The 15,791-nt window shown below is 56.5% G+C and overlaps 2 protein-coding genes across 4 annotated transcripts; both read right to left on the bottom strand.

The window, feature by feature from the left end:
- Positions 1-670: 670 nt before the first annotated feature.
- MXD1 (MAX dimerization protein 1) lies at positions 671-12,159 on the bottom strand. Of its 3 annotated transcripts, none has more exons than XM_030509876.1 (6): positions 11,968-12,159; positions 11,762-11,861; positions 8,427-8,456; positions 5,517-5,631; positions 3,986-4,145; positions 671-3,906 (listed from the first exon to the last, which is right to left on the bottom strand). In XM_030509876.1, exons 1-6 carry the CDS (start codon positions 12,038-12,040, stop codon positions 3,722-3,724), a joined length of 663 nt encoding a protein of 220 aa, XP_030365736.1. In that variant the 5' UTR covers positions 12,041-12,159; the 3' UTR covers positions 671-3,721. The 3 variants fall into 3 exon arrangements, with proteins under 3 accessions (XP_030365736.1, XP_030365734.1, XP_030365735.1); XM_030509874.1 differs by having other exon boundaries at positions 671-3,909; XM_030509875.1 differs by having other exon boundaries at positions 671-3,909; positions 11,762-11,858; positions 11,968-12,067.
- A 561-nt stretch (positions 12,160-12,720) lies between these two features.
- SNRNP27 (small nuclear ribonucleoprotein U4/U6.U5 subunit 27) lies at positions 12,721-15,413 on the bottom strand. Its single transcript, XM_030509877.1, has 6 exons — positions 15,329-15,413; positions 14,312-14,432; positions 14,047-14,159; positions 13,842-13,921; positions 13,215-13,279; positions 12,721-12,981 (listed from the first exon to the last, which is right to left on the bottom strand). Exons 1-6 carry the CDS (start codon positions 15,363-15,365, stop codon positions 12,927-12,929), a joined length of 471 nt encoding a protein of 156 aa, XP_030365737.1. The 5' UTR covers positions 15,366-15,413; the 3' UTR covers positions 12,721-12,926.
- Between the last annotated feature and the right edge of the window lie 378 nt (positions 15,414-15,791).

Genomic DNA, 15,791 nt, shown 5'->3' on the forward strand with positions numbered 1-15,791 from the left:
GATGGGGAAGGGAGGGATGGAGGCAGTGGGATAGGAAAAAGCGGGATTGAGGCAGCGGGATGGGGAAAAGAGGGATGGAGGCAGCGGGATGGCGAAGGGAGGGATGGCAAAGGGAGGGATGGGGGCAGCGGGATGGGGAAAGGAGGGATGGAGGCAGCAGGATGGGGAAAGGAGGGATGGAGGCAGAGGGATGGGGAAAAGAGGGATGGAGGCAGTGGGATGGGGAAGGGAGGGATGGCAAAGGGAGGGATGGAGGCAGCGGGATGGGGAAGGGAGGGATGGCAAAGGGAGGGATGGAGGCAGCGGGATGGGGAAGGGAGGGATGGAGGCGGCAGGATAGGGAAAGGAGGGATGGAGGCAGCGGGATGGCGAAGGGAGGGATGGCGAAGGGAGGGATGGAGGCGGCGGGATGGGGAAAGGAGGGATGGAGGCAGCGGGATGGGGAAGGGAGGGATGGAGGCAGCAGGATAGGGAAAGGAGGGATGGAGGCGGTGGGATGGAGAAGGGAGGGATGGAGGCAGCGGGATAGGAAAAGGAGGGATGGAGGCAGCAGGATGGGGAAAGGAGGGATGGAGGCAGCGGGATGGGGAAGGGAGGGATGGAGGCAGCAGGATAGGGAAAGGAGGGATGGAGGCAGCGGGATGGGGAAGGGAGGGATGGAGGCACAGGCTTCTCTTTCATACTGAAATAATTTATTCTCTAACAACACAGTTATAACAGTCCAACGAGACAGAATTACCCTGGTACACAGCAAACGTCTGCTCAAACACGTACTCTCTAAAAAGGCGTGTGCCAACTGTAGTAAAAAGCACCATTAGATGGTCCTGACACAGAAGTGGGGATGACAACGTGGTATTTACAGCAGGAAACAGAATTCCCGTTCTCCCAGCTGCCGGCTGGTGAAGCCGGAGCGGGTTCGGCTTCTTAGGAAGCAAAAAGATGAAATGAAGGAAAGAAAAAGGGTGGAAAAGCACCAAATGTGACCCCAAAAAACCCAACAAACCCCCAACCCAACACTGAGATGGTTCTGGTGGGGGTGTTCCAATGGCTCATCGGCCACTATGCTGGATAAAGCAAGAGGTTGAAACAAACCTTGTGGCTTTCAGGAGGGAGGAGGTGAGGATTCCCGGGAAGCACAGGGCTTGGATGTGGCAGCTTTCCTCGTGTCCAGCCCCAAAACAAAGGTGGGTGATGCCCAAACCCATCGCTATGGGGGGGACAAACCAGGAAGCAAAGCACCATTGCCTCCGGAGAGACCCCCATTCCCATCAGCTTCCCATTCCCCGCCTGGAGCTGGGTCTCACCTCCCGAAATGGTGGTTTGGGATCCGCTTTCCATGAGGAAAAAGAAGCAAAATGAACCAACCCAAAAAAGCGTGTTTTCAACCCAGGTCTGTGCCACGACCGTCGTAAACGTGGGGTGCGCGAGCGGCTCCTCGCCCCCTCTTGTGAATCCCCATCTATGCAAGTGTCCTACCTGCAGCTTAGTTCTTAGGAATGCTGGTGGATCAGTGAATTCCAAGGAAAAGGCTGGCAAAGGAGGGACCTGGAGAGATCAGAAGCCGCCACAGACGGTCCCGGCTGCTCACCAGGAATCAAGCGCCGCGTTTCCAGCCCCATTCCAGGTTAGTGCATCAGTTTGGAGGGTTCCTGTTTCTCTTCACCCTCAGGCCGGAGAGGGGCACATCCCAACAGTGCAAAGGTCTGGTACTTAGTAGTTTGGGGCAGAAAGAAGAGGGCAAGAAGGTGGTGGGTAACTCAGAGAGACACAACGCTGAAAGAACCAATAACTGATGCTGAGCTGAAACCTTAAGACTCGAAACATCAACCTCAAATCAACCTCTTTCTACCTCCTGTTCAACCCTGAGGTGCTTTTCCTTCCCTGCTCAAAGGTAGTGCAATCCGGAGCTCCATTGGGAATCCCAAGGTGGTTCCAGAAGAGGGCAACGGAGGGCTCTTGGCAAAGTACTGATATTCCGCTTCCTTTTTATTGGGCTTTGCCTCTTTTTGCCTTTTCCCCCCTCTCTTTGAAAGCATCAGGGGGGTTGAGCTCATGTACTGGGATTCGGGAATGCCGATGCTGAAGGCATCCGGGTCAGTGCTGGATGCTGGAAAACTCCAACTGCTTTAAGCAAAATAATCCTTCACGGCTTTGATTGTTTTTCCTCTCTTAAAACCCAGCAAAAAGAGCCGAGATCTGGGAGACTGCAGTGATTTGGTAGCTCCCGTCCCCCATCCTCTCACTGCTCACAGGCTTCAAATGATCCGAAACCAGATTTAGGATGTTAAAAAGGAAATAAAAGAACAAAAAGGAAATAAGAATAGGAAGCGAGTTGGATATTCTCCATTTTCCTGCACTTTGCAGTGTTTTGGTGGCTTCACCAGGAGAAGCCCTGCAAGAACAAAGCAGTTCCTTGCCCAATGCTGGAGCCCGACAGGGATCGAGCAAGAGGTTTGCTGAGGGGTGGAAAAGACCTTTGCCTGGCTCAAGGAGAAAAGAAACATCTCCATTAGCAGACCCCTATGTGTAAAGTATCCAGAACATCCATAAAAGCAGAAAGTCCTAAGAATGTCATCTCCAGAACATAGAAAAAAGAACAAATACTGTTTATAGCTCCTGTGCTCTCTCAACTGGGGCCCTGGGAAGGGCTCTGGGTCTTCCTTGGCATATTCAGGTTTGTGTCCCTTAAGGCAGCGACCAAAATCCTCCTTGGAGCGCCCAGAAGATCGCTGCTGGTTGGAGAAGTGCTTCGGATGTGCCGGTGAGGATCCGACGGCCGGAGGCTGCCCCGCTCCCCCTCACACCGGGTTATTGCTGAACCATCGCGCCACGGATGCGAGCGGGGCCGGGCATGGCTTCTGCGAGACACGAGGCATCATCTTGGTGGGGTTTTGTGCTAAAGGGATGGAGATAATCTTTGTTCATCTCTCCGAGGTAGAATAACATGTTGTCCCAGAGACAAGAAGCGTGGAAAAGGAAATTCCAGGAGCGCTCGCCTGGAACAGCGCCGCGCAGCCACGAGGGATGGGGACAAGGGCTGTTTGGTTTTAGGTAGGACACAAAACTTCCCAGAACGAAGGCATCCGACCTGAGAGGGGTGACAAGGACCTGCAGCTCCCCGAGCGGCATTCCTGCTGTGAGGAAGCGGCTCTGGGAACACGGCAGGGCTAGGGTGTATATGGCTGTGCTGCTCCTCTGAATATTTAGAGTCGGTGGAGACGAGCCCCCCGACTAACACACTGGCAGTGCAATCCCAAGACACAGCTCACCCCCATTCCCTCATGGATCTAAACTACACAAGTGTCCGGCTCTGCCTTCACATCCTCACCCAAAAATCCCCTACATTTGGGCCCTGCCACCAATTATTGGGATGTGATGTTGCCGGGCAGATGCGGAGTAGATCCGGAATACTGGCTAGCGACAGCACCAGGGAGGGCTTTGGATGTTGCTGTTACTGCTGTGATACCCTCAGGTGCTTCCAAATGTGGCTGGAATGTGGGAATCTCGTAGAGAGGAGTTTCTGGATGGAAAGAGGAGCTCCAGGGAGCAACTCACCACCCACAGCCTCAAGTGGTGTTTTGGGACTTGAGCAAAGTTCATTTCGGTCGGTGCTACATGAAGGTGGTTTGACTTGCAAGAGAAGGGTGGGAAGGTCCGGTGTGCTACCTAACAGGATCCAAAGGGAAAGAGCCAGGGGTGAAAGAGCGACGGGAGTTGCTTCTTATAGACCAAGAGAAGGTTTGCAATCGCCCTGCAACTTCAACCTCTTGACGCCGGAGCTGGAATATCCCTCGTCGCTGCAGACGCTCCGCAGGCTCCCTCTCTCATCCGAGTCGCTGGGGCTGCTGCTGCTCCAGTCCAGGTCTGCAGGAAGGTCGTCCGTGCTCTCCACATCCACGTCGATCTCTTCTGCAAGAGGAACACAGAGTTACAGCCCGGCCAGGCAGACCTCTCACCCTGCTCCATCCCGAGCACCAGGTCCCACCTCTATCCCAGTCGGAGCGCTCGGAAGAAACAGTGGATCCGATACTGTCCATCCTTATCCTCTCCATGCCCAGCTTCACCAGCCGCCTCTTGAGGTGCCGCTGCTCCCGCTGCAGCTGCTCTATTTGGTGCATGGCTTTCCTGTCGTCGTCTTCAAGCTTCTGCAGGGGATGAGAGAGAGAAAAGGCAGCCTGAGATCCCAACCTGATCCCGAGTTCCCAGCCTGAGCCTGAGCTTCCCAGCCTACAGACGTATGGGAAACGTTCCTTTTGCTCCCTAAGCCACCTAAACACGGCCACCATCAGCTACTGAGGGGCTCCCCAGCTTCAACATGGGATGTCAAGCACATGGAATCAACTGGGTTGGAAAAGAGCTTAAAGCTCATCAAGTCCAACCGTTCCCCAGCAATGCCAAGGCCACCACTAACCCATGGCACTGAAGGCCTCGGTGTGTGAACACTTCCATGGACAGTGATTCCACCACTGCCCTGGGATGCTTGGTTCAACTTGAATCCCCCTGCAAGCCAACAGATGTCAAAGTGGGGTGCAGCATCCAGCCCAGTGATGGAGAGGTCCAGACCTGGCCTGAGGACATTGGAGAAGGCAGATAAAGGATGTTTCCCCTCCAAAAAGGTTCTGTGCACAGTGACACTGGAGCCAGCCCCCTCCTATTTATCTATTTGCAGAGTCTTTGATAACCAGAGAGTCAAACACAGCTTGATGCCAGCGCTCCCCCAGTTACCACAGCTCACAGAACTCTAAATACACCAAGTGAGGAATTGCTGAGTTAAAGCCTAAAGGATCAACACTGAAGTACAAAATACTCTAGAATAGAAGGGAAAAAGGCACCAGCACCAAGTCCTGCAGCCAGGCTCATCCCAAAGGCCTCTGGGCATGGCTGCAGTGGAGGGTGCCCTGCAGAATTCAGCCCTAAATGGACAGACACTGACTTATTTTGAGACCCCACTTGCAGCGCTGTGTGCAGGGCTGGTGTCCCCAGCATAAGGACGTGGAGCTGTTGGAGCAAGTCCAGAGGAGGCCATGAGGATGATCAGGGGCAGGAGCAGCTCCCGTATGGAGCCAGGCTGAGAACATTGGGGCTGTTGAGCCTGGAGAAGAGAAGCTGCGTGGAGACCTCAGAGCAGCTTCCAGTGTCTGAAGGGGGCTACAAGGATGCTGGAGAGGGACCTTCATCAGGGACTGGAGCGATAGGACAAGGGGTGATGGGTTCAAAGTGAAACAGGGGAAGTTCAGGTTGGAGATAAGGCAGAAGTTGTTCCCTGTGAGGGTGCTGAGGCGCTGGCACAGGGTGCCCAGAGAAGCTGTGGCTGCCCCATCCCTGGCAGTGTTCAAGGCCAGGTTGGACACAGGGGCTTGGAGCAACCTGCTCTAGTGGAAGGTGTCCCTGCCCATGGCAGGGGGTTGGAACTGGATGATTTAAGGTCCCTTCAACCCAAACCAGGCTGGGATTGTATGATTATAGCACCTCCCACAGCGGGTGGGTTCAGCAGCACCAACCAAGCCCACGCTCACCTTGATGTACAATTTGGCCTTCTTCAGTAAGCTCAGCGTGGTGTGTCTGCTGTCTTTGGGTCCGAGCGGGACCTGCCTTTTCAGCTTCTCCAAACACAACCGCAGGTGAGCTCGCCTGCAAGAACATCACACAACAGAGCATTCAGCTTCCCGCTTCCCAAGTGGCATTTCACCCTGTGAGTGCGGATAACCAGGCTGGATGGGAGCCAAACTGAACCAGACACCTCCCAGCAGCAGCGTTTGGTCACTGCCTTGCTCCACTGACAGCTGAAGCTGCCCAGGCTGACACCACGCAGCTGCAAACCCAGCGCATCCCTTGGGAGCAATTCCTTTCCCTATTTTTAGTAGGAGAGGGCCACATTGGGATCCATCACCTTGGCACACAGTGAAAACAAAACCAGGAACACTGGTCCTGAGCAGCACCAAGCTCTCCAGCCACCAGGAATCCTTCCCTCTGTGTATAACACCCAGATTTTGTCCGCATCAATACTAACAACTTGCAAGGGGAACCCTGGCTCCTCGAGGAAGTCCCTTCATCCATCGCTAACCAAGATGAAGGTCACATACTTGGGCATCATTGCAACACCCACCTTAGAAACACGCCATCAGCCCGGGCAGCTGCAAGCTGGGGTTTTGCAAGTTCCTGCCTATCTCGTTTTGGGTGCGCGAGGAGTAAACAGGCATTTGCCTACACAAAATACCTCCTGAGTTACAACCCAAACAAAACACGAGCTCTTTGCTCTTCGCGTAAATCCTAAACACTGATGGGCTCAAAGGTGAGAAGTGGTTCAGAGCAGCCTGAGGAGAAGGACTTGGGGGTGTTGGGTGAGGAGAAGCTCCCCATGACCCGGCTTCAGTGTGTGCTTGAGCCCAGAACCCCCCCGTGTGCTGGGCTGCACCCCCAGAGCGTGAGCAGCAGCTCAGGGAGGGGATCCTGCCCCTCTGCTGCGCTCTGGGGAGACCCCCCCTGCAGTCCTGATCCAGCTCTGGGGCAACAGCACAAGAGGGACGTGGAGCTGCTGGAGCGAGGCCAGAGGAGGCCCCGGAGCTGCTGCGAGGGCTGGAGCAGCTCTGCTCTGGAGCCAGGCTGAGAGAGCTGGGCTGGGGCAGCCTGGAGAAGAGAAGGCTCCTGAAGGGGAGACCTTAGAGCAGCTCCAGTGCCTAAAGGGGCTCCAGGAAACCTGGAGAGGGGCTTTGGACAAGGGATGGAGGGACAGGCCAGGGGGAATGGCTTTAACCTGCCAGAGTGGAGACTGAGATGAGCTCTGAGGCAGAAGCTCTTCCCTGTGAGGGTGCTGAGGCGCTGGCACAGACTTTTCCCATAGAAGCTGTGGCTGCCCCATCCCTGGCAGTGTTCAAGGCCAGGTTGGACACAGGGGCTTGGAGCAACCTGCTCCAGTGGAAGGTGTCCCTGCCCGTGGCAGGGGCTTGGAACTGGGTGAGCTTTAAGGTGCTTTCCAACCCAAACTGGTCTGGGATTGCCGGCCCCCAGCAAGCTTCTGCATTACACAACCTGGGGCTTCCGCTTCAAAGCTGGAGGCACACACACATAGAGACGCGTTTCTGCCTTGCTTCACCCAGCTCAACCTGCTGCTCGCTTAAAAACCTGCCCAATTCCCAGTGGCTTGTAACAGTAGAAGAAGAAAAACCTCAAAGGATTCATTTCTTGGGCAGAAGAACCTTCCAAGCCCATCATCCCATTTCATTGTGCATGTCCTTATACTCCATGAGATACTCATCTGCCCCTCACCGCTCCTTGTGCCAGCTAACTTTGGTCCAGGCCAAGATTCCCTGGCTTGACCATCACAGGGTAGGATTAAGGTATCTCTACCAAGAAGCAAAGGAGGAAAGGCTGTGTAATCTCTGCCTGGATTGAAGCTCAGCTTCCCAACCTGTTCAGGGAATCATGGAATCAACCAGGTTGGAAAAGAGCTTTAAGCTCATCAAGTCCAACCATTCCCAGCACTGCCAAGGCCACCACTAACCCATGGCACTGAGGCCTCGGCTACACGGGGTGTGAACACTTGCAGGGACGGTGACTCCAGCCCTGCCCTGGGCAGCCTGTTCCAATGCCTGAGCACCCTCTGGGGAAGGAATTGTTCCTCAGCTCCATCTAAACCTGCCCTGGTGCAGCTTGAGGCCGTTTCCTCTTGTCCCATCCCTTGTTCCTCGGGAGCAGGGACTGTCCCACCTCACTACAACCTCCTGCCAGGCAGCTGTAGAGAAGGGATGGGAAGGACAGAGCACTTACTGCACTCACTTGTGCAATGAACCAACAGGATTTCAACACAGCTCTGCTCTAACCAAGGCAAGCGGGATGCCAGCGGAGCCTGAAGGAATCAAATGTTGATCTTCTCTGTCTTCTCAAACAAGGAATAAACATCCACGGCCTTTTCTAACCCACATCCCTTGGCACATGGGCAGTTCTGCCCATGCAAACTGAGTGAGTTCACAGCGGTCCTGTGCTGGCAGCAGGATGAGACAAGATTGAGCCATGCTGAGAAAAAGAGCAGCCCCTCATGGATACAAAACCATGTCATGGATAACCACAGAATCCCAGCCTGGTTTGGGTTGGAAAGGACCTTAAAGCTCATCCAGTTCCAACCCCCTGCCATGGGCAGGGACACCTTCCACTAGAGGAGGTTGCTCCAAGCCCCATCCAACCCAAATCAGTCTGGGATTCTATGATATCATATCATAGATATATATCATTATATGATATCATTCCCACCTTCTTATTGCACAGCTGCTCCGGTGGCCAAGGGCAGGGAATGCCACTCAGTGGCCACTTTATCCAGCGGCCTCATCCCTTCCCTCCCGCTCCACATCTCAACACCGCGTTGGCTCCAGACCCTGGTTCCCACCTCCTGGAAAAGCAGCGATTCACCCAAACCCAGCTCCAACACTTACCTGTTCTTTTCCATCTCACTGTGTGTTGACCTGAAAGAGAAAGAACAAATTATTAACTCCTGTCTGACTGGGCACACCACCATCAGCATTAACATGCCGGCCTTAGAAAACATTCCCTGGAAAACTGCAAACCTTGGGGGCTTCCAGAGCCACTTGGTAGCCTGGGAACAGTAAAAACAGCAGAAAGGGATGCAGATGGCTCAATGTAATGGAGAAATTTCAGGATAACTGGCAATAAAGGGCCAGTAAAACCATAAACCAGGGGTTTAATGTGGAAAGGCTCAACCTTTAGACCTAGGACTAGGATTAAGCAGCTGTATCAGCGCAGTGACACAAGTCGACACCAAAAGTGAAGGCTCTTGAGGCTGGTGGTGAAGGGCTGATCTCTGGGGAGGGAGGTTGCTCCAGCTCAACACAAACCTGTATCCGAGCCTCTATTGGAAAGAAAGTGGGATTCACCAGCAGCACTTTGGGAAGCCAGCACAGCCTTTCTGAGACTCATCCCGACTCCTTGGGATTCGCTTCCTGGTGGCACTGCTTGAAGCAACCCATTCCCAAAGAGTCCAGAATCACTCAATTCCAGTGGAGAAGCTTCTCACTTAGACAGGTCTTATCCTGACACACAAGGGAATGGCATCTGCAAACAGCCAGGAAGGACTCGGGTCTTCGGCTCCCATGGGATCTCTCCATTACGCTTTTCTCTGGATAAAAGCCCCGTGTTTCACACCAAGCCTTTCACCACAGTGCTTACAAACTGTGCCAAAACCGAGCTCTTCCCTTGGTCATAAAGCATAGAATCCTAGGATCCCAGCCTGGTTTGGGTTGGAAAAGACCTTAAAGCTCATCCAGTTCCTACCCCTGCCACGGGCAGGGACACCTTCCACTAGAGCAGGTTGCTCCAAGCAAACCTTTGTTTGGCTTTAAGTGAAGACCAAGCTCCAAATCTTCCAAAGAGGAAACTCAGAGTCTGACAAACACCTGGATTCACTCAGAACCTGCTTGGGATGAGACCAAGAGACCTCAAGCTGCCTCCTGCTCCCCTAATAAGTGATGGCAGGAGGGAGAAGGAAACACCCCGGCTTGGGGACACGTTGGGATTCAGGGTCGGAACCAAGCTCACGGTGTGCTCCTTCCAAAAGGTGTTTGCTGTTATGGCACCTCTCAAAGGTCAGCCCTGGCTGCGTCACACAGACGAGTGTGCTCCTGAGCAGGAAGATGTGGCAGAGCTGGTGCCATCGCCGTGGTGCTCCTCCCTGGGCAAACAGCCTCAAACATGGGAAGCAATCGGCTCCCGGTGACGTGTTGGGATGGACCTGCTTGGGCTCAGCTTTGCTCAATGAAGTTTCCCTTGTAGCCGTTTCAACGTGCACATCCCGGTGCAGAGGCAGCGTTCCAGGGCTCAGCCCTCCCCAAACTCAGTGGATGATGGTCCTGAATAAGCCACGATGGGCGCTGGAAAGACAGAAGTGAGCAGAGAGGCTCCAGGGACACAAGAGCTGGCTCGAGGTGGCAGTTTCTGTTGTACAAACCAGAGGGTAAAGCAATTAATCTGCAATCCTGGGAGGAGTAATGAAATACTCCCTGGCAAAGATCTAACCCCCAGGCTGGTGGGGCTTTCGGTGCTGGAAAACAACACAACTGCTTGGAGCTCGGACAGAATGTGCTGTGGTGTTCCTGTATTTAATATCAGAGAATCCCAGACTGGTTTGGGTAGGAAAGGACCCTAAAGCTCATCCCGTTCCAGCCCTCTGCCACGGGCAGGGACACCTTCCACTAGAGCAGGTTGCTCCAAGCCCCTGTGTCCAACCTGGCCTTGAACACTGCCAGGGATGGGGCAGCCACAGCTTCTCTGGGCACCCTGTGCCAGCGCCTCAGCACCCTCACAGGGAAGAACTTCTGCTTTATCTCCAACCTGAACTTCCCCTGTTTCACTTTGAACCCATCACCCCTTGTCCTATCACTCCAGTCCCTGATGAAGGTCCCTCTCCAGCATCCTTGTAGCCCCCTTCAGACACTGGAAGCTGCTCTGAGGTCTCCACGCAGCTTCTCTTCTCCAGGCTCAACAGCCCCAATGTTCTCAGCCTGTCTCCATACAGGAGCTGCTCCAGCCCCTGATCATCCTCGTGGCCTCCTCTGGACTTGCTCCAACAGCTCCATGTCCTTATGTTGGGGACACCAGCCCTGCACATCAGTGAGGGTAAACCCATGTTGAGGCTCTGGGTGGATTTTGGGGAGGATAATTCAGGAATTCCCAAGGAAAGCAGCACTCAGTGATTTAATCTCACCACAGAAGAACCCTGTGCTTGGCCAGCAGCGTGTTGGAAGTAAAACCTTGCTTTCTCTAAGAAGAATCCTCATGGACCGAGCGTGGTTTCACTTCCCAAGCTTCATCAGCTCATGCCTGAAACCAAAAGCCCAACTTCCACATTCCCTCCAGCAAACCCTCCCACCACATCACACAACTGCATGTTTCCAACCCAAATTTGCCCAAGATGGGAGATTTCCCCTCACATCCCACCGGGATGCTCCGGAAAGACATTGGCCCAGTCTGGTCAATGGGAATTTGGGGTTTGGGTGCTGATGGGGACCTGTTGGTGGAGGTGTGATGGGGATGGGGTGGAGGACTGTGGAGCTTTGTGATGGCAGAGCACCAGCACCCCCATGGCAGGAGGGTCCCATCCAGCCCTGCCGGGCACCCCATAGCAGTGGGATGTCACCCCACTCAGTCACCCAGGGACAGGGAAGTCCCTGTCTGGCCACATGACATTGGGGCCATACTGGAGCCCCAGCACCCAGTGACAGGAGGGTCCCATCCAGCACTTCCAGGTGCCCTGTGACAGCAGGACCTCACTGTATCCTGAGCACCCAGTGACAGGAGGGTGCTCCATGACAATGGGACCTCATCATACCCTAAAGCACCCAGTGACAGGAGGGTACCCTGTGGCAGCGGCATGTCACCCAGCTCGGTCACCCGGTGACAGGGAAGTCCCTGTCCGGCCACACACTCCATGACAGTGGGGCCATGCTGGAGCCCCAGCACCCAGCAACAGGAGGGTCCCATCCAGCCCTGCCGTGCGCCCTGTAACAATGGGATCTCACTGTATCCTGAGCACCCGGTGACAGGAGGGTGCCCTGTGAGAATGGGACCTCACCATACCCTAAAGCACCCAGTGACAGGAGGGTTCCCCCCCGCTACCAGGCACCCCCTTGCAGCGGGCCCGGTGGCAGGACCCCCCCCGCAGCCGCCTGACGCTGCCGCAGCGGCCGGTTCCCGACCCGCGATGCCCCCCCCCCATCACCTCCCGGTGCCCCCCTCGCCCGGTGCCGGCCGTTACCTGCCGCCGCCGCCGCCGCTCCTCCTGGCCTTGGCGCGGCGCTGCGCGGCCTCCGCGTCCTTCCCGCCGGGCAGCAGCGAGGCGTACCCGTGCTCGGCTTCTGCGGAGACACAACCGCGGGGCGCCCGTCAGCGCCGGGGCCCGGCGGGTACCGGGACGGGTCGTGCCCCGGTTTGGGGGGGGATGTGTTGGGGGGGATGTGGTACCTCGCTCCCGGCGCTCCAGGTACTCGGCCGCCTCCAGCAGCAGCTGGATGCCGAGCCCGCCGCAGGCCGCCATGGAGCCGCGCTGGGAGGGCTGGGGCCGGGGCCGGGGCCGGGGCCGGGGCCGGGGCCGGGGCCGGGAGCGGCGGCGGCGGCGGCGGCTGTGTCCGCCTCGCCCGGCCGTTCCTCCAAGCTCCGCCCCCCTCCTCCTCTCATTGGTGGACGCGCCACCCGCGCCGTTGCTCATTGGTGGAAGCCCTGAAGGAGGCCCCGCCCAGCACCGGCACGAGATGGGAGGGTGGGTGGGGGACCGTCCCTTAAGCCCCGCCTCCCTCGCGCTGTCATTGGCCCGTTGGCCCCGCCCACCAAACTGCCTCGCCCTATTGGCCACTCCTCGCGCTCCGGCAGCCAATGGAGGGGCCGCAAGCGGGAAAAGGGGCGGGGCTTCAGCGCCGCCTGGCGCTGCGGGGAGGGCAAGGCGTGATGTTCATTAGCAAAGGGTTAATTACCTATAAGCATGTTAATTACCTACGGGTGTTAATTACCTACGGGTGTTAATTACCTAAGGGCAGCAGCGCGGAGCGGTGCGGGACACGCGGATGTACCAAACACCAGCCAGGCTGCCCAAAATAAGCCAAAAAAAGGGGGTTTTCAAGCAATTCGAGGGCCTCAAGGAGGCGCCATCGCGGCCCCACGTGGTTTGATTCAGTTCTAGAAGCTTCTACTTGAGGGTATTAAAGACAGAATGAAAAGTAATAATATTTACACAGGGTTTTATTGAAATGACAGCAAATAACAGGGAAAATACAACAGAATTCCACCAAGGAATGACCCGGGGCAGGTATTGTAATGAAAAACAATGAGGGATTGGTGTGGGGGAGATGGATTTGTTGGGAATAACCCCAAATCCCTCCAAAATCCGGTCTCTGGGAAGGGAAATCCTTCTCGGTGCGAGCGCAGCATCAAGCGATGAAATCCAGGGGTCTGTTGAATCCCCCTTTCCTGTTCATGTACTGCCTGTGGCCGGAGGGAAAGAACAGTCAGCAAAATCCACATGGAAACACACACGGGAAGCCCCTAACGGTGCCCAACGGCATCACGGAATGGAATTCCCTGAGGATTTACACACAGGAGAGCAGGAAACCTCCCACCAAGGCAGTGCCTGGATTGAGGACCCTGGTGGAATCTCCTTTTCTGTCACACCAAAGGAATTCCCAGTTGGAAGAAGAAAACCCCCACAAGGCACAAACCTGTATTTCCTCTTCTGGGACACGTTGATGGCGTACGCGTTTGCGGCGCCGTCCACCTTCTTTCCCTGAAAGAGAGCAAGGAAAAAGAGGTTCTAAAAGTATGGATTAGGGCACCGGGGCTGGTGCAGGGCCTGGAGCACAAGTGTGATGAGGAACGGCTGAGGGACCTGGGGGGGTTTAGTCTGGAGAAGAGAAGGCTCAGGGGGCACCTTATCGCTCTGTGCAACTGCCTGACAGGAGGATGGAGCCAGGAGGGGGCTGGTCTCTGCTCCCAAGGAACAAGGGATGGGACAAGAGGAAATGGCCTCAAGCTGCACCAGGGCAGGTTTAGATGGAGCTGAGGAACAATTCCTTCCCCAGAGGGTGCTCAGGCATTGGAACAGGCTGCCCAGGGCAGGGCTGGAGTCACCGTCCCTGCAAGTGTTCACACCCCGTGTAGCCGAGGCCTCAGTGCCATGGGTTAGTGGTGGCCTTGGCAGTGCCGGGGAACGGTTGGACTTGATGATCTTAAAGCTCTTTTCCAACCCCATTGATTTCATGATTCTATTCTATGACTATCCCCCAAAAACGGGCACGACGAGCGTGTCAGAGGTGCCTGCGGGCTCCATCGTGCTGATCCACACTCACTTTTGTCGTGTCGAAGGAGGCAAAGCCCATCATTTTCATCATCTCGATCTCCTCTTCCGTCTTGCCCTGCAGATCTTCCTCTGCCGAGGCAATGGAACAAAAGAGTTGGGACAACACCACTTTAAAGCAGCGCCAAGGGGTCCCCTGGGCTGGTCCCAACCCAACTGGGGCCATATTTAAGGAGGAAAATCCTCCCCTCCCTTACCCGTGATCTGTCGCTCTTTGCCTTTGGAGTCTTTTATCTCCTTCTTCTCTTCATCCCGCCTCTCCTTGAGCCGCGGGGGGGAGGACGAGCTGGATCGGTGCCGTCTCGGTGACCTGACGTTACAAACGCAGGCGGGTTCGCGCCTTCCCGGCTGTGGCGTCACCGCAGACGGGGTTCAACGTTATCCAGCTCCCAGTATCCCCCGTGCTGCCCGCACCGAGCCTCCGCCCGGCCTCATCCCAGCCCCGGCATTCCCACCCCTCACCTGGATCGCCGCCGGTGCGGGGAGCGAGACCGGCTCCTCCTCCTGTCCCTATCCCGCGACCGGGATCGCTCCCGGCGCCGCCGCTCCCTCTCCCGGGAGGTGGATCGGGAACGCCTGCGCTCTGCTCTGGGAAAAGCCTGCGTTAGTTTCTGCTTCCTCATCCCCCCTGGCTGCCACTTTCCCAAGGAAACCCCACTGATGTGCTGATGGAGACAGGCTGAGAACATTGGGGCTGTTCAGCCTGGAGAAGAGAAGCTGCGTGGAGACCTCAGAGCAGCTTCCAGGGTCTGAAGGGGGCTACAAGGATGCTGGAGAGGGACCTTCATCAGGGACTGGAGCGATAGGACAAGGGGTGATGGGTTCAAACTGAAACAGTGGAAGTTCAGGTTGGAGATAAGGCAGAAGCTCTTCCCTGTGAGGGTGCTGAGGCGCTGGCACAGGGTGCCCAGAGAAGCTGTGGCTGCCCCATCCCTGGCAGTGTTCAAGGCCGGGTTGGACACAGGGGCTTGGAGCAACCTGCTTTAGTGGAAGGTGTCCCTGCCCGTGGCAGGGGGTTGGAACTGGATGAGCTTAAGGTCCCTTCGACCCAAACCATAGGATCTATGATGCCACGCAATGACAGCTCCCAAGCAGACCATAACAACACCCCCATAATAACCCAATAACCCCCAAAATAACCCCATAACCCCAAAATAACCCCATAATAACCCCTCCCACCTCCTCCAGCCCCCGCTGGCCCCACAGACCCCTCCCGGCACCCCCAGCACAGGGAACGGCGGCAGGAAACCCCCCTTGCCAGGGCTGTGGTGACCAACGCGCCTGCACATCGCTCCCCAAGGGGCTGAGCTGGGCGGCAGCAGCGGGAGGACAACAGGACCCTCCGCGCTTCCCATCGCCACCAGCCGAGGCCTCGCCCCCGGCCGGACGGGGCGCACCGCAGAGGCCCGGTTCCGTGCACCCCCCCGCGACCTCCACCCGCTCCCGGAGCCCCCGGCCCCGGCCCCGGCCCCTCCTCACCGCGCCGCGGCGGCGACCGGGAGCGGCTGCGGCCCATGGCCGCCCCTCAGCGCCCGCACTTCCGGCTCCCCCGGCAACCGGCGCCGCAGCCCTTTGGTTCCGCAGCCAAAACGTTCCCGGGGAGGGGGGTTTCTGCTACATACACCGCATGGAGGCGGGGCTGGACCCATCCCTATCCCCATCGCTATTCCTATCCCTATCGCCATCCCAATCCCTATCCCCATCCCCAATCCTATCCCCATCCCCATCGCCATCCCTATCCCCATCCCTATCCCCATCGCCATCCCTATCCCCATCCCTATCTCTACCTCCACCGCCATCCTCATTCCCATTGCCATATCTATCCCCATCCCCATCCCTATACCCATCCCTATCGCCATCCCCATCCCCATCCCCATTCAGAGCCAGGTGCGAGCCCAGAGCCACAACCACAGCGCCCAAACCACGACCCAGAGCCCCCCAT

The sequence above is a fragment of the Strigops habroptila genome, chromosome 21, assembly GCF_004027225.2.
Source record: "Strigops habroptila isolate Jane chromosome 21, bStrHab1.2.pri, whole genome shotgun sequence".
In the NCBI taxonomy this organism is placed as follows: Eukaryota; Metazoa; Chordata; class Aves; order Psittaciformes; family Psittacidae; genus Strigops; species Strigops habroptila.

Coding starts and splice junctions, on each gene's coding strand:
- MXD1 (XM_030509874.1), bottom strand. CDS start 12,040: ATGGCGGCCTGCGGCGGGCTCGGCATCCAGCTGCTGCTGGAGGCGGCC. Junction 11,862..11,967: donor CCTGGAGCGCCGGGAGCGAG/GTACCACATCCC, acceptor GTGTCTCCGCAG/AAGCCGAGCACGGGTACGCC. Junction 4,146..5,516: donor AGGCCAAATTGTACATCAAG/GTGAGCGTGGGC, acceptor CATCCCCTGCAG/AAGCTTGAAGACGACGACAG.
- SNRNP27 (XM_030509877.1), bottom strand. CDS start 15,365: ATGGGCCGCAGCCGCTCCCGGTCGCCGCCGCGGCGCG. Junction 14,433..15,328: donor CCGGTCGCCGCCGCGGCGCG/GTGAGGAGGGGC, acceptor TTCCCAGAGCAG/AGCGCAGGCGTTCCCGATCC. Junction 13,922..14,046: donor CAAAGAGCGACAGATCACGG/GTAAGGGAGGGG, acceptor TTGCCTCGGCAG/AGGAAGATCTGCAGGGCAAG.